This window comes from Galleria mellonella, unplaced genomic scaffold (genome assembly GCF_026898425.1).
Source record: "Galleria mellonella isolate WM207_F2 unplaced genomic scaffold, CSIRO_AGI_GalMel_v1 utg44, whole genome shotgun sequence".
Classification (NCBI taxonomy): domain Eukaryota; kingdom Metazoa; phylum Arthropoda; class Insecta; order Lepidoptera; family Pyralidae; genus Galleria; species Galleria mellonella.
The window spans coordinates 5,119,825-5,141,108 of record NW_026442100.1 but is presented as its reverse complement, the minus strand read 5'-3'; the positions used below and the strand labels follow the sequence as shown (position 1 = coordinate 5,141,108).

Below are 21,284 nucleotides of genomic sequence, written 5' to 3'. Positions count from 1 at the left end.
CGCGCTGAATTCTCAATTTTGAATAAAGGTGACAAAACAGTGTAATAGTTATTTTCTTTATGCACTAATGTCTCAGTATGAAAGTGGCAGAACAATAATAAAGTAGATTTGTCGGATGTTTTATTTAGTTTTTATGAATAAGGGGGTAAATAGGTACTGGCCGCCTGGTGAAGGTTTTTTTAAATGGATGATAATGGAATGGTAACCCCACCTGTGCTATCGGTATACACCGGTGGGGCATCAATGAGAGATGAATAGGTGAGGACGAAGCAGGTGGTCAGTTAGCCCATCGTGACAAATTCAAAAAGAATTGTTCACGATGGTCTCCATGGGCAACCACGTAGAGGTCGATCTAATAGGGTATTTTGCTAGCAATGGGGCTGTCAAATTCCATTGCTAACAATCCCTTTTCTCCGGCCTGGTGACGGTTGGCCTCAAATATGCGTGTATAAAGCGTGTATGTAACGAGACGGTATAATGATATGTGTAGCCTTCACGACATGCACAGCGCGAAGGTGGAGAACGCGCACAAGGAGTTCCAGAAGGCGATCGGCGCCGCGCTGGTGTGGTACGTGCCCGAGCGCACCGCCCTCGCCGTCATCTCGCGCTGCGACTCCTCGCAGCGCCGCGCGCAGATGCTGCAGGATATGCACTTTAGGTGAGCTAATCCTCCCTCCGCCATCATTGCTTTCAATCACCGCGTTTTGTCCCAAGATAAAACACCACTGTCCCGCCATTAAAGGACACTGTAAATTGGAGTTATGTTTTTTTTTTAATGGGTGATAATGGGTAACCCCGCCCGCGCTATCGGTATACATCGGCGGGGCACCAGTGAAGGATGATAGGTGAGGATGAAGCAGGTCATTCAGCTCATTGTGACGAATTCAACAAGAATTGTTCACTATGGTTTCCAGGGGGAACCACGTGGAGGTCGACCTAATAGGGCATATTGCTAGCAATGGGGCTGTCACACTCCATTGCTAACAATCCCTTTCTTCCCCTCGGGGTTATGTTAGGATACTAATGATAATTCATACATACAAAGCTGTTTAGACATTTAGAAGGTATGATGGAATAAAGAAATTGATATAAACTCTAAAAACATTACACTCTTTTCAACCGACTTAAAAAAAGGAGGTACTCAATTCGGAGGTGTTTTTATATTGTTTGTTATGTACCTCTTAAATGTCATTTCTAAAGACTTGACATATCATCATATGGACTATTTGAGGGGAGGGAATTAGTAGTGAGTATCCATGAATATAATAAATAAATATAATAAAAATAATAATATACCCTATTAAGTCATCGTTCATGCGGTCTTCAATGGGAAACCATCGTGTTAAATTCTTGATGAATTTATCACGATGGACCAATGATGACTAGATTTTATCTTCACCTATTATTACTTACTGGGTATCACACCAGCGCAAACGTACAACCGACAACGTAGACAGGGTTAAATAATAATAATAAATTGATTGCATTCTTTACAAATGTGATACAGAAATTATAATGTATATCATAATAAATAAATAAATACATTGTGCAGTATTCGTATGCGCCTGGCAATAGGTACAAACTCAGCTTTTGCTGGACTGATGTGCGTTCAGCGCTGATTTTCATTTTGTACCTACACGGGTTATTATTCTATTTTCATCCATATACTATACAAGTTTGCATAACTTGTAGTTGGTGTTTGTAGTTATAGTTTAAAAGGTACCTGAGATTTTTTCTGCATAAATTAGAAAAAAAAAGTATCCTGTATGCTAATTTGAAAGTGAACGGTGCAGCTTGACCGTACGGTGAGCGTGGACTGTAGGGGCGCTGGTTCAAGCTGGAGAGAAACACACTGATTCCTTTTCTGAAGCCCCCGGTGCCGTCTGAAGAGTTTTTTGTTGTCCTATTTCTTCTCGGTTGGGAGTGCAGTGCGTCAATGCGATGGCAGATCAGAGCATGCCGCTCGACGGTAGGCGGCCTATCTTTATACCCGCCCGGTCGCACGATAACATGTACTAACTCGCGTTAGCGAGTCTGTGCGAGCGGGACGGGGCGAGTGTGAAAGAGACGCGTATCTCTTCAGAGCGGCACCATATGGCATCTATTTATTTATTACAATTGTCTTATTTCTATTACTTTTTACAATTTCTTTTTCTTATTCTATTTACGGGTAATAATAACAAGACACAATAAAAATGTTTTATTCAACTTACGCTATAGATACATCTTAAAATCTATGTAAAATAAACAATTTAAAAACGATTAAAACTAATGACAAAAAACAACTATAAATTATCGCTATAACTATAAAATGATTGTAATGTCGCGAACAGAAAGTGTTTACAAACATTCAGTTTATTAATAGTAAGAATAATACTATATATAGCACACGTCCAGGACTTCATGTGCATAGCTACACTTGAAGTTCTTGTCTGCACGACCAGCAGACTCACTGGCCGCGCAAACCCTGTGCTTACATTAACGGATACTACAGGGCCGGTAGTGCGGAGGTAGCGCTCTCACGGTAGTATCTAGTTTCCTACACTTGACATTATCCAAACGAGAGTGGAATGGATACAATTAGAGATGAGAGTTCAGGGGAGAGACCACTGACTGTCGATTTGCTGTGCTTACTCTAGAAGTTCCCTGGCTTGAACGTTTCATGGTGTTTTTAACAATGCCCCTGGCACTATGTGTTCCATATGTGGACGTCAGTTGCCTGATCAATTTCGTCATTTTTATCTCGGATTTATTTTTTGATGGGTGATAATGGAATAGTGACCCTACCCGCGCTATCTGTATACACTGGCAGGGCACCAGTGAGAGATAGGTGAGGATGAAGCAGGTCAGTTAGCCGACCGTGACAAGTCTAACAATAAATCAATCACGATGGTTTCCAGGGGCAACCACGTGGAGGTTTGTCATAGGGTATATTGCTAGCAATGGGGCTGTCAAACTCCATTGCTAACAATCTCGGGTATTTTGTGTCCTTGACTATTTTAGGGATTGACTGTATGATGTTATTTAAATAACAGTACAGTACCGTAACAAACGTATTTTTTTTTAATATAACTCCAATTTACAGTGTATATTGCATAGCGAAATGTACATAAATGTAAATAAGTTGAAGCTTTGCATCTTGTATCTAGGTTTATGAAAATTACATAATATGTCTCGATTATACTAGATCAAATTTATCAATTTGTAAATTTATAGATGCTCGTTTTATATCATTAAAAAGTTTAAAATAGTCACTCTGTTTCTACGTTATCTTACCATTGTACACAATTATCACATGTTCAATATGATGCCCACGGCCACTTTCTATCATCGTACGGCTCGCCTTCGATAGGGAGTTAACCCTCATACCCTACAGCCTAAATGGTCGCGTACAACGCGGTTTCAGAGATATTTTCTCCCACGAACACTCAGGTTATGGATTAAACGTGCCGTGGTTGTCCCAAGAAACTATAGCATGGGTTTCTTCAATAGGGGGGTAAAGAGGTTTCTTCAGGGTTGCCAACGCGCGCGTAATACCCCTGGTATTCCATTATAGGCTGCGGAGTAACCGCTTACCATCACGTGGACTGTTTGCCATCTCAGTGGTATAAAAAAAAAAACATGTTAGTGAACGATATATATATTTAATGTACCACTAAACAACAACATTAGAAACACGTTGAAAACCTCTTATAACAATTTGAGGAACAAATATATAAACATTGAAACTATTCGGTGGCCCATTTACTATTTATTCCGCCTTTAATCCTCCAGCCGCGTGGGAGGGCGTTTATTTTTAGTACAGATCGCATTCATAACATATCGAATCGCATACTTCACTGATTTTGTAAATGCTTTTTGTTATTTCACGATATATTCCAATTTGTAACTTTCTATTATATTTATTTCATTGAGTGATATTTATTGCTATCAGATTTTTACTCAACTACAGTAGAATACGGGGTAATGTTTTTTAACTGTATGTATGTACTAGCTGAGTGTATATACGTATGTTCATTTGAAAGATGGATGATAGATTATGCCATTAGATTCTTCTACATTTTGGACTTATAAGGAATGAGATGGAGTTATTATAAGCTATATGATGTCAATATGGCGATCATTATTCACCAATAATTTTCAATGCGTTCAGTCAATAGAACGATGATATGTCAGTTATAATAAAAGAAAGAGATAAAGAGGTTTCTTTAGAGTTGGCAAACTGCGCGTAATGCCCTTGGTAGTGTTTATAGGCTACGGTAACCGTTCACCATCAGGTGGGCCATATGCTTTTTTGCCACCTCAGTGGTATAAAAAAACATAAAAAAAATAGTCTGAATTTCCGATTAACTATTGATTGCAAATTGGACAAGGTAATTGTTGTGCTGTTGGAAATATCTAATTTAACCGTGTAATTGTACTAATTTTTATTATATTTATAAGAAAAATAAAAAAATATCCTTATTTAAATGAAATTTCGGGTATTTTAATGTGTGTTATACTCAAATTCTTTTCATACTCTTTTTAAGGTTACTTGATACATTTATATATCCAAGCTAATTTATTTCAATTAGTCACTTTGTCCGCCAGACTCTTTCAGCCTTTTACTTATAATTGAATTATTATGTTCCAGGAATCTAACTCAAAAGCTGTTATTGCTGAAAAAGACTGAGGAAGCGGCAAGGCAATTAGAGTCCACCAAAATTCATAATCAGGGAGGGTGAGTTTTGTCTATTTATTTAAAAATAAATTATTGTAGGCTTATTATCTAATTTGCACTATGACTAATGGCGGAAATGAAATGTTCTCATGTCATGTCCGAAGTCGCCTCTGATTGATAATATAGTCAAATAATATTAAGTCCAGTTCCCAATTGAGAAACCCGCTGCGAGTTCTGTTTTATCATACTATGAATTTGTTAATATCAATAGTTTAATTTAGTTATAAATTAGCTAAGAAGCCTACTCGGCTATTCTTCTAAATATTTCCTTTATATTGTACAACCCGGCAGAAATATCCAACTGTCATTCCTTACATTGCATGATTCAAATTCTGACAATATAATATGTTACTATGGCATAAAGAGCGCTATCTTAGCGGCATTTGGCTTACGTATATACCACAGAAACAAGGCAGATCAACTATATGCTTGTTACCAATGGCCGTGCACTCGATTTTCTTTGCTCAAGATTTCACAAACAAAAAAAAAATTAAAAACACTTCCAAATTCAAATATGACCGAAGTCTTTAATTTTAAAAGATGCCAAGTAAATTGTTGAGTGCAGATACAAATGAGCAATAATTAATTGAATCAAGTATATATGCATAAGGCTTTTATTTAGCACGGCTTGGTCTGCCTTGATACATTTCTGTGGTACCTGCAAAATTTCAGCCCAGACCAGTATTCGAGATATTCTCGGCCGGGCAACGAACACGGCACGGGGGATCCCAATTGGTAATTATCATAATCGTCCTACATATATTTATGTATTTCGATGAACTCTAGTCACCGCGTTGATGAACCAGCCCTTTGACAGTAATAGACTACAAACAAGCCCATTTATCACATACTTTGTAGTGGTCCCGACTGACCAAGCGTGAATTGTATTCAGATATCTGGTATAATAATAGTATCATTGCACCAATATAGCAGTATTGTTATAAAAACAATAGCTTCAGGTGATATATTTACAAAAAAATATTTGAGTCGTATTTGAGTATTTGTCTAGTACCCATAATTACAAACTGCTTAATTTTAAACCAGATGGCGCTGTGTAGTACTTGTATATCCAGCCAGTGGTATTTATTTACTTTCAGTTTGGGATAGCACTGATGGTATTGATTTTTTTTTTAATTTTTTATTTTAAATATCCATCTAATGAGTGCGTGTATACAGTTTTGTAAAGAAGTTTCCACTCCAATGCTTATTACAGTATCTTTTTAGTACATATCATCATTCAGAATGTACTGTATAACAGATGTCTTGTGTCAACTTCTGAAAATTTACCATGGGCAGCTTGTAGTCTATGAACTAAGTTAATGGGAAGTGCATGTCGTTTTAACTTTGCCTTGTTGACTAGAAGTGCAATAACTTTTACGCGGGCTTAGAGTTTTATACTTGGTCTTTACTAAGTTTATGGGCGCTGTACACTTGGACTAAACTTTTACCACGCAATGTGTTGAGCAGACATACTCTTTTCAGCTTTGATTGTTCGAATATATAACTAGAATAAACGGTAAATATTACAACAATAATATTTCTTCATATTTGAACTAGTCTAAGCTGAATTGGATGTATGTAAGGTTAATTTATTTGCTAATTTTGTGAGGTCAACTTACTAAGCAGATCAAAATTAAAGTTTCTTAATGTGTTCTCCACTCGCATAACGATTGCGTATACATATATACATTTCTCATTGCTGTACACAATACACATGGTGAATTGACCTCATGAAGTGGTTTTTAAGCAGTAAATATAGATTCTCACGTAGTTTTGTTTATGACGTAAATTGATTCCTGTTTTTCTATTTAAAATTTCATTTCTCGTCTACGTTTTTATGTCATCGAGTCGAAGTTTTGTAAAATGCCGTTTTCAAATTGTAGTGTCTCGTTTACACGATACGAATTCATCGTCATCATATCAGTCGTTTACTATCTACTGCTCCTATTGGGAGGTTTTGCCAGTAGTTGCCAGGATTGGCAGCTTATTTTGTAACATTATATTACTAATTTGAAATAGTACTATTAGACTTACTTAACACATCCAAATCTATAGGTTATGTCATTAAATAAATAAATATGCCAGTAGTTTGCAAAAATTACTATTTTTTTATTTACATTTAATATCACCATTTAAAGAATAATACATAGAAAATAGCACTTAATAAAGAAAACACAAAAGTCTGTCACTAGCAATATCTTCTCGACTTCAGACAACCTTTAGGTAGAGGAGAAATGATAAAAGGCTGAATGTAGCTAGGTAGCACTAGTGTGCACTACATAATTCACAAAATGTGAGTGTAGGTGACAGCTTGCAAATAATTATAAAGGAATTTTGTTCGTAACGCGTAATTAACTTTACAAAATATTTATGACATATATATGGTTTTATAATTATCATTATCATGGATCCTGACACCACGTGAGAATCTTATGGTATAAATCACACATCACAAGACAAAAGTAATAAATTCGGTACAAATAAATATTAAAAAAAATTTTGTAAAGTTTCGTTTGTATTTCACTTTGTTTTGTAAAATTGCCTTTTGGTGTGTTTTAAATTGTACACCACAGAAGTAAAATAATAGTAAAGTATATGAATTTTTTTTTGTTTAGGAACATATTTAACAACTGTAATTTTACTTAATTTTCAAGTACATTTTAAAAGTTTAACAGAAACACTTATTTACTTCTTGTGGTGTCATTGTTTTTGCCTATAGACAAGAGTCGTACAATTCCATTTTCAAATATGGTTTTCTACAGTATACATACAGCGTAACGCCATAAAAGAGCTTTATCATAGCACTGTATTATGATAGATAATGAGATGACAGTCCTGTCTCATTTTTTTCTATATGTAAACGTCTTTAAAAATTGAATGGTTCGTCACTTGTCTATGTCCTCTAGTTCACGACGCTCATTATACGACACGTTAGCTGTCAGTTTCGCCAACAGTCATGATTTATAAATACTGGCTGGTGATACACTGTACACTATTCGAAACTTAATGTCGAAGTAAAGGTTCAATTTTAAATATGGACAATTTCTATTTTCAATTCATATCAAGTTTTTTAATGGTCCATGTAAAATACTAGTTTTCTATCATTCACACTTGACAGCGATTGTGGTGAAAAGCACCGTAAAACCTATCGTGTAATGGGCGTCGTATGAAATGTGCGCAGACATGTAGATGGCAGCTCGGGTTTGACATTGTCCAACAGGTACACAGACGAGTTCAGCGTCCGCGAGGACTTGATGGGGCTAGCGATCGGCACGCACGGCGCGAACATACAGCAGGCGCGCAAGGTGGCCGGCGTCACCAACATCGAGCTCGAGGAGGTCTCCTGCACCTTTAAGATCTGCGGCGAGGTCCATACACTCATTTGTAGCACCTAGTACCCAATGAACAACTTATTGGTATGCCGATATCAACATAACGAAAAAGGTAGAGCTTACCGGTGTAGCATATCTATATTATGTAAAAGAAATACCACACACACTCACTGACCGACCGACTGTTTATCAAAATTATAATATAAATGACATACAAAGTGGTTCGAGGGGTAAATTCGACGGTATACTATTTTATGAGCGTTTCGGGGAACTTCCACGGGAAAACGATATAAAAAAAAAATTGAGAAATAATTACATATAAATCCCAATTGTATTTTTCGATACGACCATATTATATTTTTGTAAAAGTTCCTTTTTCGTTTAATAGTTTAAATGACCAATAAGTACTTGGGTTCAATTTACTGTAGAGATAAATATTGATTTTAAATTCAATATTTGGAATTGGAACATTTGTGGAGCATCAAACTTTCTGTATTTTTTTTTTTATGGCATGTATGTGGCATGGCATGGCACGTAAGCTGCACTGGTGTATTACCACTTCTGCGGAATTGGACGCTGCGCTTAGCCGATTCAATGATATCAAATATTTAATGCACGATTTGCTACTTGAGTTAGATCACTGTGATTTTTGACAATGGCATGGTCTCCTTTTGTTTCCTATGTCTGGCATGTCATGTAAATTCTAATGTCACGTTGAAGTCATGCTGCATGAAAATAGTTATTACGTATTTATAGCTGTTATCTTCGATACAGACTGTGGCTACACTCAAGCAGGCAACATTTTATCATTGCAAAATATTACACATGACATCATCTGTTATTTGTCCGTTAATGTGTACTTATGTGACTACGTCTTACACGTGCCATGTTTGTTACTTACTATTGTGAATGTTCCAATAAAACCAAATTGATTATTTTTTCTCTAACTACACTGGGTTGGCTAGAAGAGATCTACTTCAGAGATAAGCCCACCCTTGCTAACAAGTTGTTAAACTAATCGCTGTATCTTTTGTTCAAGGGCAATAAAGAATATATATAAACTAAGGAACGGAGGTAATTGATAATGGTGTTTTTTTAATGGGTGATAATGGAATGGTAACCTCGCCTGCGCTATCGGGATACGCTGGCGGGGCACCAGTGAGGGATGATAGGTGACGATGAAAAGGCATTTAGCCCATCGTGATAAATTCCAGTAGATTGAACTATGATGGTTTCCAGGGAGAACCGCGTGGAGGTCGAGCTGATAGGGTGTATTGCTAGCAATGGGTCAATTAAACCCCATTACTAACAATCTCTTTTCCCCTGATAATTGGTTTGTATTGTGGCAGAGCGTGGAGGCGGTGCGGGCGGCGCGGTCGCTGCTGGAGTACGCGGAGGAGTCCATCAAAGTGCCGCGCGCCCTCGTCGGCAAGGTCATCGGCAAGAATGGCAAGGTCATACAGGAGATCGTCGACAAGAGCGGCGTCGTCCGGGTCAGTATTCTTATGATAGCTGTTACAATAGCAAACAAGCTGACAGTCCACCTCATGAAAAGTGGTAACCGCCGTCTATTGACATTCATAGTACAGTAGAATGTGCTCGGATGCCCATGGTGGGTACTGTTCATGTGATGTCAATCTTGAGACTATATAGTCTTATGCTTCCATACCCTGTAACTTCACTCCCCATATCCTATTCTTCAAATCAACATCTTAGCTCAGCTGTTATATTGTTTTAAATATAATGAGATGAGAGGTGTTACACTGTGTGTGTGTTCGGATTGTTTGTACAATATAATAAAATAATACAGAGAAATAACATCTGAGTCCTCAGGAATGGCAACGCATGGGGGTATCATGGGCGAAACAATGTACTCTAATGTCCATGGTACTGCTCATGTCTATAACCAACGGTTACCACTTTTCATAAGGTGGGCCGTCAGCTTGTTTGCTGTACTAAGTTGTATAAAAAAAAAGATAGATACTCTTTATTGTTTCCTCCAAAAGATTACAATAGTAAACTTATTATAAATATAAACAATTACAAGAAACAATCACAATGAAAAGACAATGGGCGACGTTATTGCTATAAGCGATCTCTTCCCGGCAACCTTTGGATGGAGAGGAGTAATTTATAAACAGTTTGATCGGAGGCACGAGGAAATTCAATTATTTTTAAAATATACAAATGTGTTACATGTAATAATGTAAATACTAAATAGTTACACTGGTAGTGACACACCCTGGTGTCAACAGCTATTCAATGTTAGTGTGGTTGCACAGGTGAAGGTAGAGGGTGACAATGAACCGCAGCCGTCGGCGCCGCGCGAGGAGGGCATGGTGCCGTTCGTGTTCGTCGGCACGCGCGAGAACATCGCCAACGCCAAGGTGCTGGTCGAGTACCACGTCGCGCACCTCAAGGTAAACCAACACTGTCCACTGCTGAACATAATCCTCCCCCTTGGGGGGTTTTGCCAGTAGTCGCCATGCTTGCCAGGCGGATTGGCAACAGCAATCAGGTTTTAGAGATGTTCTATGATATATATATATATATATATATATATATATATATATAGCTAGATATGATATATAGCTGCACATCCCTCGCCCTTAGTCACCTCTTACGACATTCACGGGATAGAAAGGGTTGGCCTATTCTATGCCAAGGCCACACGGCCACTTAATTGTGTTCACTTGTGACGGTGTTACTGTATAGTTTAATATACTGCCTCATTTTTCGATAGTGGAGGTTTTGTATCATGTTTTGTATTAACATTTATATTCATATTTTGTATAATTATCAATTAATTGGTTGCCTTAACAAGACGAAACTATAGATAAAAATACTACATTACCGCAGCGGCCAGTAACTGAGGCATTGATAGACAAACGTGCAAATGTGGGCCGAGGCGTATCGAGGCACACATGCGTGAGTCCATCAATGCCTAGTTGTGGTCAAGGCTTGTATAGTACTTTTCTCAAACGATGCGCGGAAATGAAAAACACAATTTTACTTTTTAAGTTCAATGACGAATAACGAATAATAATAATTTTTCAGTACGGCAATTTTAATTTATCTTGAAGAAGATTGTCAAAATAATGCTCACATTTCCAAGCATGTTTGAGAAAAATATTTGTGAAAAGAGAAAACTAGGAATTTATTTATATTCATGTATATTTTTTTATTCATGTATATTTAGTATTCTTGAAGATTTAATGGTGCTGTCAAATCTAAGGTTAATTTTTGTATTACTATTAACACATAGCATTTGTTTAAAAGTTAATTGTTAGTGTTAGTGCCTCAATCAATTTTTTTTATACCACTGAGGTGGCAAACAAGCATACAGCCCATCTGATGGTAAGCGGTTACCGTAGCCTATGAACGTCTGCAATACCAGAGGTATTACGCGCGCGTTGCGGACCCTGAAGAAACCTCTTTACCCCCCTTTTGAAGAACCCCATGCTATAATCTTTTGGGAAAACCTCGGCAGGGAGCTCATTCCATAACCTGAGTGTTCGTGGGAGAAAACATCTCTGAAACCGCGTTGTACGCGACCATTTAGGCTGTAAGGTATGAGGGTGAACTCCCTGTCGATGGCGAGCCGTATGATGATAGAAAGGGGCCGCAGGCATCATATTGAATAATTCTTCTGAGCACAATCCATTGTATAAGCGGTAGAACACGCAGAGTGAGGCAAAATCTCTCCTAAGACTTAAGGGTTCGATACCGCTTGCAAGCCTGGGATCATTGACAATTCTTAGAGCTCGTCGTTACACTGAGTCGAAGGGTTCAAGCTGGTATGTAGGTGCTCTCGCCCATAAGTGACAGCAATACTCCATATGGGGCCGGATTTGCGATTTGTAAAGCATTAATCGCTGATCCGGCGTGAAGTAATGCTTCGCTCTATTAAGCACACCGAGTTTTTTGAATGCCAGCTTCACCTTATCTTCGAGGTGGCCACGGAACTACGTCACTAGAAATGTCAACACCAAGGATTCCAATGCTTTTAGAGATGTTAAGAGACGTGCTCTGGAACTGTGGGGCCACAGCAAAATGGGGGTTTCTTAGCGGTAAACGCGCAAGCTTGTGTCTTAGAGGTATTTTTTGTATGTATTTTTAATTGACAATTATTTTAGTAAAATTGTTTATTTTGTTTATACTGTGTGGAGAATTGGTTGTTATGTCAATGGAATACCGTCGAACTTTTAGTGTTTTTGCGGTGGTTTTTTTTTTTTTTTAATTTATTTATTTAATAAAGATGCTAACTCTTGATATTAATTTTATAATAGGAACATGTTGGGGTTTTGTATTTATACATATTATTATGATCTGTGGAAGATTTATTTTTTATACAATTTATAATAGTAAGAAAGCTGATGGTTCACCAGATGGATAGTAGTAAGATAGTACGATGGTAAGATGGATAGTAGTAAGTTTTTAAGAGAGGTAGGGCACAGCGTGACTTGCTCATAAATGGAACCGCCCGCCTGGGGAAAAACCTCCATCTTGCAGAAGTTCGCAGCCAAACAACGCTGTTTTAATAGCGTTGTGTTCCTGCGGGGAGTAAGGTATCCAGTTCCATCTTGGGGAGGGGTTGTGCCGATATTGGAGGGACCAGCGTGTTTTAATACTGTCTTCGTACTGGGCAGGCGCGAAGTGCCGACGCAGCGTTCAGGGAGACCCAGTGAAACGGTTGCTCGCTGGCCGCCTGCAGGTTGTTGGGTTCCCGAACCCAGGGATTACCTAAGCTCCGCCCTGGGAGGCTGAACCGCCGCCTGTGCATAATCCCTGGTGTGGTAGTCGTGCCGGAGGAGGAGACCGGAGTGGACCCGGCTACTACATCAGTGGAGGGACCGGGGGCCCTTCCGGCCGCCGCGTCGGCAATTTGCACAACCTGTTTAGCGCGGGTACGGCGTGGAAACTACTTTGTTCTTTTGATATCGGCACAATCTTTCCCTATTAACTTCCAAATACCCTAACACTTTATGGACAGATCTAGAAAAAATAGATGTTACACAGCGGCACCCTCATCCACATTTAAAGTGGACTTCTGCAATATCAGAGGGATTCATTCTAATATAAACGCAATTTACTATCATCTTGAAACTGCGGAGCCGACTCTGTTATTCCTCACCGAGACGCAGATATCATGTCCAGCTGATACATCTTATTTACTATACCCCGGTTACAAACTCGAGCATAAATTGGGGGTCTACCATGAAATGATATTCCGAATTTTCGGGCTCAATTTCGTGTTTTTGTTTGTACCGAAATCGATCCTGTAAATGGAGCTTAACATTTCGTTTGTCATAAATCCTATCATAAAAGTTCAAATTTTTTTAGTACTGGGGATGCCCATTTTTTCCCTTTCCATCGTAGAGAACAATCACGAACAGCTTGTGTCTAAAATCGAGAGAACATTAACTGGAGTCTGATCAGGGACGATAAAATTTGGTCCAATTTAACCCATCTAAGATACAAGCTTGCGCGTTCACCGCTAAGAAAACCGCATTTGCTGTGGCCCCACAGTTCCAGGACATGTCTCTTAACATCTCTAAAAGCATTGGAATCCTTGGTGTCGACATCTCTAGTGACGTAGTTTCGTGGCCACCTCGAAGATTAAGGTGAAGCTGGCATCCAAAAAACTCGGTGTGCTTAATAGAGCGAAGCATTACTTCACGCCGGATCAGCGATTAATGCTTTACAAATCGCAAATCCGGCCCCATATGGAGTATTGCTGTCACTTATGGGCGGGAGCAGCTACATACCAGCTTGAACCCTTCGACTCAGTGTAACGACGAGCTCTAAGAATTGTCAATGATCCCAGGCTTGCAAGCAGTATCGAACCCTTAAGTCTTAGGAGAGATTTTGCCTCACTCTGCGTGTTCTACCGCTTATACAATGGATTGTGCTCAAAGGAATTATTCAATATGATGCCTACGGCCCCTTTCTATCATCGTACGGCTCGCCATCGACAGGGAGTTCACCCTCATACCTTACAGCCTAAATGGTTGCGTACAACGCGGTTTCAGAGATGTTTTCTTTCACGAACACTTAGGTTATGGAATGAGCTCCCAGCCGAGGTTTTTCCAAGAGACTACAACATGGGGTTCTTCAAAAGGGTGGTAAAGAGGTTTCTTCAGGGTCGGCAACGCGCGCGTAATAAATACCTCAGTGGTATAAAAAAAAAAATTGTAATTGCTGTTTATAGGTATGAACAGCGGGTCTACCACGAAATGAAATTCCGAAATTTCGGACTCAATTTCGTGTTTCTGTTTATACCAAAATCGGACCAATAAATGGAGTTTAACATTTCGTTCGGCATATATCCTAACATAAAAGTCCAAAGAAACAACATTTTAACATTTTTAATATTTTCAAACGGCATGTGTTATGTAATTTTAATATACAATTTCTGTTTAGTTTGACTCCGAAATTTCAGAAAACATTTCATGGTAGGCCCTTAGTATTGTGGGCGTTATAGATTATATTCTTTTGCCTATGATGTCCTTCATATATTGTTATTTCTGAAAACTAAGAGTGTTGAGTGTTGAGTGTCATTGTTATACGTTATCTTTGGAAGGGAAACAGAGCGATGTGTGTGTGTGGTTGGTAGTGAGTGGTAGTGTTGTAGTAACTGTGCGGCGGCGTGTGCGCAGGAGGTGGAACAGCTGCGCGCGGAGAAGCAAGAGATCGACCAGCAGCTGCGCGTGGTGATGGGCGGCGCCGGCGCGCAGTACCCGCCGCCGCGCGGCGCCCCGCCCGCGCGCGCGCGCCGCGCCCGCCCGCCGCCCGCGCGCTACCTGCCAGGTACTGACGCGCTGTGCACTGTGCACTGTGCACAGGATACAGGATACAGGATACAGGGCAAGACGCGTGCAGATCGACCAGCAGCATACTTAAATGAAACTAGAAGTTTTTCTCAACTTCTGTATAAAATATCTTTAAATATTAATTCACAACCATATTTCTGTTTAGATTAACATTAGATGCCGCTACATAAATATAGATTGATTTTTTATTATTATTTCTTCTTTGTATTTCAGGTGGGCGGCGCATGACTCCCGAGTTGGGCGAGGAGCGGACCGGCGAGCGTGGCGACAGCGGCTATCGGCCGCGTGGAGGACGAGCGGGACCGCGGAGCAATAGGTAACAGCTTCAATTGGGGTTTCGGAATTTTATGTTTATATCAGTAGTATCATAAACATTAATGATATGTAGTATTTAGGGATAATTGATTTAAATCCAACTCGAAGGATTGTATAAATGTGTTTAATAACATTACACAGTAAATATTTGGTTTTTTTTTGTTTGTTTGCGTTTCTACTGTTAATGAGAATCTGTATGATTTTATTTCGATTTGAAGAGTAGGATTGGGCAATGAAATTGCAGGGTATGATAGTACAACATCGTAGTTTTTAGGAACGGCGTCGTATGTTAACTATTGAATGTCGTAGTATGCTCTGTTTCATGAAATGAGCTATCGACTTGTTTTATTGTTTAATATGTGATTATAAAATTTTTAATACTTATTAATAGATATCGAATACGCATTATTATGTTTGCTATCGTCAACTTGATGTTGATTATTTGCAGTCATGAAAATAAAGTTGTCTTATGATTTAGTTTTTGAGATCAAATTTGGTCCTTTGCGCCGGATGTCGTTGCGAAGTGTGTGTCGACGGAGAGTGGTGATGGTGATTGTCGTTGATGCGTGCAGGTCGAGCGAGCGTGGTGAGCGTGGTGAGCGCGGCGAGCGCGGTGATCGTGGCGAGCGGACGGAGCGCGGGGAGAGGGGCGAGCGCCGCGCGGGCGGCGCGGGCGGCGCGGGCGGCGCGGGCGGCGCGGGCGGCGCGGGCGGCGAGGAGCGGCGCGTGCCCGTCGAGAACGGACGCCCGCACCCCGCGCGCGCGCCGCGCCCGCCCGACGCACGCGCGCAGGTACGCACGCACGCGCACACACGCGCACACACAGAGAGAGAGCGCGGGGAGAGCACACACGCACAGAGACACACACACGCACACACACGCGCAGACGCACACGCACACACACACACAACGCACGCACACACAGACGCACAAGCACGCACGCACGCACACACAGACGCACGTGCACGCACACACAGACGCACACGCACGCACGCACGCACGCACACGCACGCACACACAGACGCACACGCACGCACACACAGACGCACACGCACGCACACACAGACGCACACGCACGCACACACAGACGCACACGCACGCACACACAGACGCACACGCACGCACACACAACGCACGCACGCACACGTACACGTACACGTACACATACATATGCACACGCGCACGCGCACACGCTCACACACATAAATAGATAACTGCCAATATAATGTAACGTAAATACAACTCCATTTTCCGCATTTAGCCTCTCATTTGGGCCGTTGTGCGTATGAGTCATGACTATAGTTCAGCCAACCTAGCTCCACCCAGAAGCACAGAAACTTTCTGGGATCTTCAATTACCACTAACAACACTTAACAAAAGTTAACAATAAACAAAAAAATACAATTTGTTTTGCGGGTAATAGGAACCGCCTCAGCTATTACTGCACCTCCAACGAAATGTACCTGTATAGCCCTAATTTTCACCCGGCCCCTTAACTCTTTTAACTTTAACGATGCATACAGATCGCTAATACCCATTTTTCGGATGGGAATACACCACATCCGTCACCATCATACCAAATGGATATATAATTTGTTTGCATCACTTCCAGCACACAAATAACAATAGCTACATTAGGTACTGGTACATATTTAAAGAAATAAAGCATTACAAAAAAGAAAAAAAAAAAACTAAAAGAAAATAACATAAAAAAGGTTATACAATTTCTCATGCGTACGCCATAGTTACTATGGATGTTCACAACTCAGTTTATTACTTATATCAGCCCTTAACACTCCACTGCTGTATATAAGCCTCCCCCATGGAGAGTTTTGCCAGTATTTGCCATGCTTTGCAAGCGGGTTGGCAACCACAGGCTTTAAAGTTGTTTTAAGAGGGATGCTGCTGCCCATCCCTCGCTCTCTGTTAATTGTTTTTATGATATCAACAAGAAAGGCAGGGGTGACCTAATCTAAGTCGAAACCATACGGCCAACTCGCTACACATTTCAACAGCTATACTACCAACACGTATATGAGTATTGACAACACTAGGCCCCTCATAAGTCTGATCGTAGTTTTGCAAGATTGATAGCTGTACTCTCCCATATCTTCATTGGTCTCTTGACCACTTATTTTGACTTTTGAGATCCTCTTTTAACCTCTTGCTCATAATCACCACTGTTAATTTTATAAGTAACCCCCCCCCCCCCTCCCTCCCCCCGTAAGCCTTTTAGTTTTTTGTTACTTTTATGGTTTATAGAAAAAAAAAATCTACTATAATTGGATTTGTTCACTTAAAATTGAACGATACTTTGAATTGTATTTTAAAAACTTTGATATACTTTGAATTGTATTTTAAAAAATAACTTTTATAAAAAAGAAAAATATTTTTTGCGTGTGATACTTAATAGAGCCTCTGTATTCCAGAGTGGCAGACGACGCGAGGACAGGCGGCGGCAAACTGATGATGAGAGCTCCGTGCTAGACAGCCAAGACGTCTCCAGTGCCGATAGAGGTCTGTACACTTTATTATCTACAGACACCAATGGCGGATACTAGAACCACAGTGTAAGGAACAACAGTCGTCCAACACTTCTAGCATGTCTCCAACGAAATGCGACAACAGGAGACGCGTCGCTATGTTTAAACTTTAGATTATATAGATAGAGCTTCGAACCTCAAAAACGTCAACTTTTTGTCAGCTGACTCGTTTTTATCAGTATATACTTACGGATACAATGTATCTTGACGTATTATTTAATAAATGAAATGAGTTACACATTAAAAAGATGCAGATGTTATAAGACAAAATAAATATAGAAGTTATAAAGGAAATCACCCATAACTGTTTATCACGCAAAATTGTATGAAAAAGTTGACCCGCTTTTTACGAAGCATTTGTATAGAAGACATTGTATGTAATCTAAGGTTTAAACGTATCCGTTGGACGATTTATATCAGACTTCTATAGACTGTGGTAATACTTACTCTGTTTGTACACCGACGCGGTAGCGAAGCGAAACTTGGGTAAATCTGGTTTTTCTGCACCATCGTATAATATAACGCGTTATATTGAAAGTATACATAATTTATATTTATTTATATTTTTTGAGGAACTTAAAAATTTACTCACAATTGTAGTTCCCAATGGTGTAGCTGAATTAGTTGCATCGACAAGAGGAAACTCTTAAATGAAAAGAGAGAGAATGGTGTAGTCGTTTAGCGATAGTTTTTAGTTTTATAGTTGACGTATGTCTCAACTTAGACTTTATGCATAACGTATAAAGTATCGCCAAAGCGAGCACTGTCGTACTATCCTATTTTCGATGCGACTCACAGCACTTTTGTCATTATAGACTTGTGATCTCACGACTTTTTATAGTATAAAAAATAAAAAAAAAACTATGTTGCCAGTCTTGGATTTTTTTTACATTTTGTTTTTGATGCTGCTGTTCATTATTATATAAATTGAATCAATCAATTTATCATTATTTTAGAAATAATAGGCAAATTACGCGTTAAAAGAGGTAATTGCCGAGTTTATATTTTTTTTTAGTAAGATATTTACATAAAAAAGTTTATTAAAAGAAATCTATACTATTGGGTACATGACTAATGTCATTATATTTTTTCTTTAACATTATAGGACGTCTTTTCGAACAATAAATTTATCTTATTTATACTTGTTTCGCTTGAATGCTACATTAGTGCGGTGTGCAAACGGTGTCAGCGATGTTGATTGAATCAAAATCATTATTTACCAAGTTCAAAATGATGGACTGTAAAGACATTGTTCATTATTTTTTTTTCTGACAAATATTGCATGGTACAAATATTTTGCGGAACGTTGAAATCTGAAAATATTACTGAATGTGCTAGTTAAAATGTAGTGAGTAGTGCTCTGTTAAGTTTATTATTATATGTATATATTGCATTCTACTATTTATATATGTTTATATATATCTATATATATGGTCATGTTTGTGCACCTTGGTTTTATTACATTTTAATTAGTACATGTTGAAGGCGTAATGCAGTAGACAGACGAATGGGACTTTCCTTTTTATTGTTATTATTTTTATAACTCGGGACGAATGTTCGTTTGCTATCTCGACGGAGGCGGTACTTTTCTCTGGTGACGATTTCTTGCTGCTCTCTTATTAGTGCAATAATACGGTGAAGGTACAGACTGACATAATTTAAGTGGATTGTTACTTACAATGAATGACGTGTTCTAGAAGTTAGTAGGTTTATAATCAGAGATATTTTAAATTATTTGCATATTATTGTACATAACGGATATTATTGTTAGAAAAAAAACTTTTAAATCTGGTGCTCATTACATAATAAATAACTGGGATATTTTGAATTAAGGCTTACAAATATTATGACGTAAACTGTGACATCACGTGTTTATGAGAACACGTGGCAAATTTTTAATTTTGTTAAAATTAATGAATGTTGCGTTTTTACTGTGAAATATAATAAAATGATTAGAATATTTTTAAACAATTTGTATATTGTAAATAATAGAATTAAATTTTTTTTCTTAATTTACGTGATACTGACATTTACCGTTTATTGTTATTTAGCTTTTTTGAATTTTTATTTTTTAATAATAAAAAAATATGAGAATTTGACAAATAATGTTCTTATCTATGTTACGTTAGAATATTTATTTTAAAATTAGAGGAATACGGGCGAGCGAGACCGAGAGGAGTCGCGTGCTTGTCCCGAATACACTTTTGTCTCTTGAATGATTACCAATAATAGCATGTTGGTGTCGCGGAAACGCAACTATATCGGGTAGCAAACGGGCGTTTCTCTCGGTGCGGTAAAGATAGAGTAGTGGCCGGGCCGCGGTCGGAGCGGTCCGGTGCGGTCCGGTCCGGTCCGGTGGAGTAGAGGCGGGTAGGCATGAGATGTCGTGTGTCCAGAGTCCGCCACGTCCGACGAGGGCCGCGCCGCGCCCGGGGCCGCCGCCGCCCGCCGCCGCCGCCGCAAGAAGCAAGGTACGCACCACACGCACGCACACGCACCACACGCACGCACACGCACCACACGCACGCACACGCACACGCACACGCACGGCACAGCCTTAGCCTCCCTAGACGAGTCGATATCGATCAAGTCAATGAAATAGACGAGATGGCTTCGTCCGGTGTCTCTTTACTTTTTTACGCGACCACTAATCAAAACAATTACGTCGATAAATTTGTTTTTATTTTTTTTATAATTTAACTTTTGTCTAGGGGTGCAAAGCTGTCGTTGTCTAGTATACTCTCTAATATTTAAAAATTTAGGGAGTGACGTCCTAGAATCGACCCATCAACTCGTTATTCCTTTCTGATGATACTTTCATCTCAAATTGCATAGAGTGATCATATTTGATTCTTATCGACCTCATAGATAAGTTTTAGAAGTAGATAGATTAAGAAATTTTATACACAACATAAATCACAATGCAGAATAAACATGTGAACTTAGCAATTATTGCTTTTACATGCTCACATATGTATATTTCACACAGATATAGACGCTGCAAGTGTCTGCATTACTTGATGTTACGATAATCATTATCGCTTACTTGTATATGTTTTTCGACGTAAATTTTATGTAGAAACTGCAATCGAAAAGTAAAAGTTTGCGCGTAGTATACATTTGCGGCGTCTATTCAAATCCTTTGATATGTCACAACCACATAACAAATACTTGACACACTATCTACATTGCAGATTTGATTGCCAAGCAATAAATACAAAATGTATTTATCTATATGTCAGATCGAAGTAAGTTCTCATTTGCTTTATGCCATACGTAAATGTGTGTAGCATGTCTATTGTAGAATATTCACTGCCATTTTAGAAATACATTTTATTTTAGTTTTTTTTCTATAGACCTGTATTGAAAAATCTATAAATTGATTTAAAAAAAAAATCTAAAGACATCACATAAATATAACTATTTCATAAGTAGTTTTTCTGTGAGTTATTTTTTAACTCTTGCCATTTAGTTTAGCAAGCGGATTCAGCCGAGAAGAACTGGCGAAAAATGTTAATATTACTTTTATACTTGGATGGAA

General features: G+C 39.0%; 2 protein-coding genes across 6 annotated transcripts in view; one reads left to right on the top strand and one right to left on the bottom strand.

Moving 5' to 3' along the window:
- Nucleotides 1–21,284, bottom strand: part of LOC113519099 (uncharacterized) — a 77,924-nt gene that overhangs the window by 44,350 nt on the left and 12,290 nt on the right. The gene's annotated exons all lie outside the window — the stretch shown is intronic.
- LOC113518982 (FMR1 autosomal homolog 1 homolog A) overlaps nt 1–21,284 on the top strand; it is a 33,797-nt gene that overhangs the window by 11,142 nt on the left and 1,371 nt on the right. The window contains exons 5-15 of one of the 5 annotated variants that reach the window (XM_052898475.1): nt 509–658; nt 4,634–4,720; nt 5,393–5,455; nt 7,941–8,088; nt 9,402–9,545; nt 10,335–10,472; nt 14,712–14,862; nt 15,099–15,201; nt 15,773–15,992; nt 17,630–17,717; nt 20,140–20,214. In XM_052898475.1, the coding sequence (XP_052754435.1) occupies nt 509–658; nt 4,634–4,720; nt 5,393–5,455; nt 7,941–8,088; nt 9,402–9,545; nt 10,335–10,472; nt 14,712–14,862; nt 15,099–15,201; nt 15,773–15,992; nt 17,630–17,717; nt 20,140–20,214 (1,367 nt within the window). Of the gene's footprint in view, nt 1–490; nt 659–4,633; nt 4,721–5,392; nt 5,456–7,940; nt 8,089–9,401; nt 9,546–10,334; nt 10,473–14,711; nt 14,863–15,098; nt 15,202–15,772; nt 15,993–17,629; nt 17,718–20,139; nt 20,215–21,284 lie in introns of all 5 variants that reach the window. The other 4 variants (XM_052898474.1, XM_052898478.1, XM_052898476.1 and 1 more) reach the window with 4 other exon arrangements.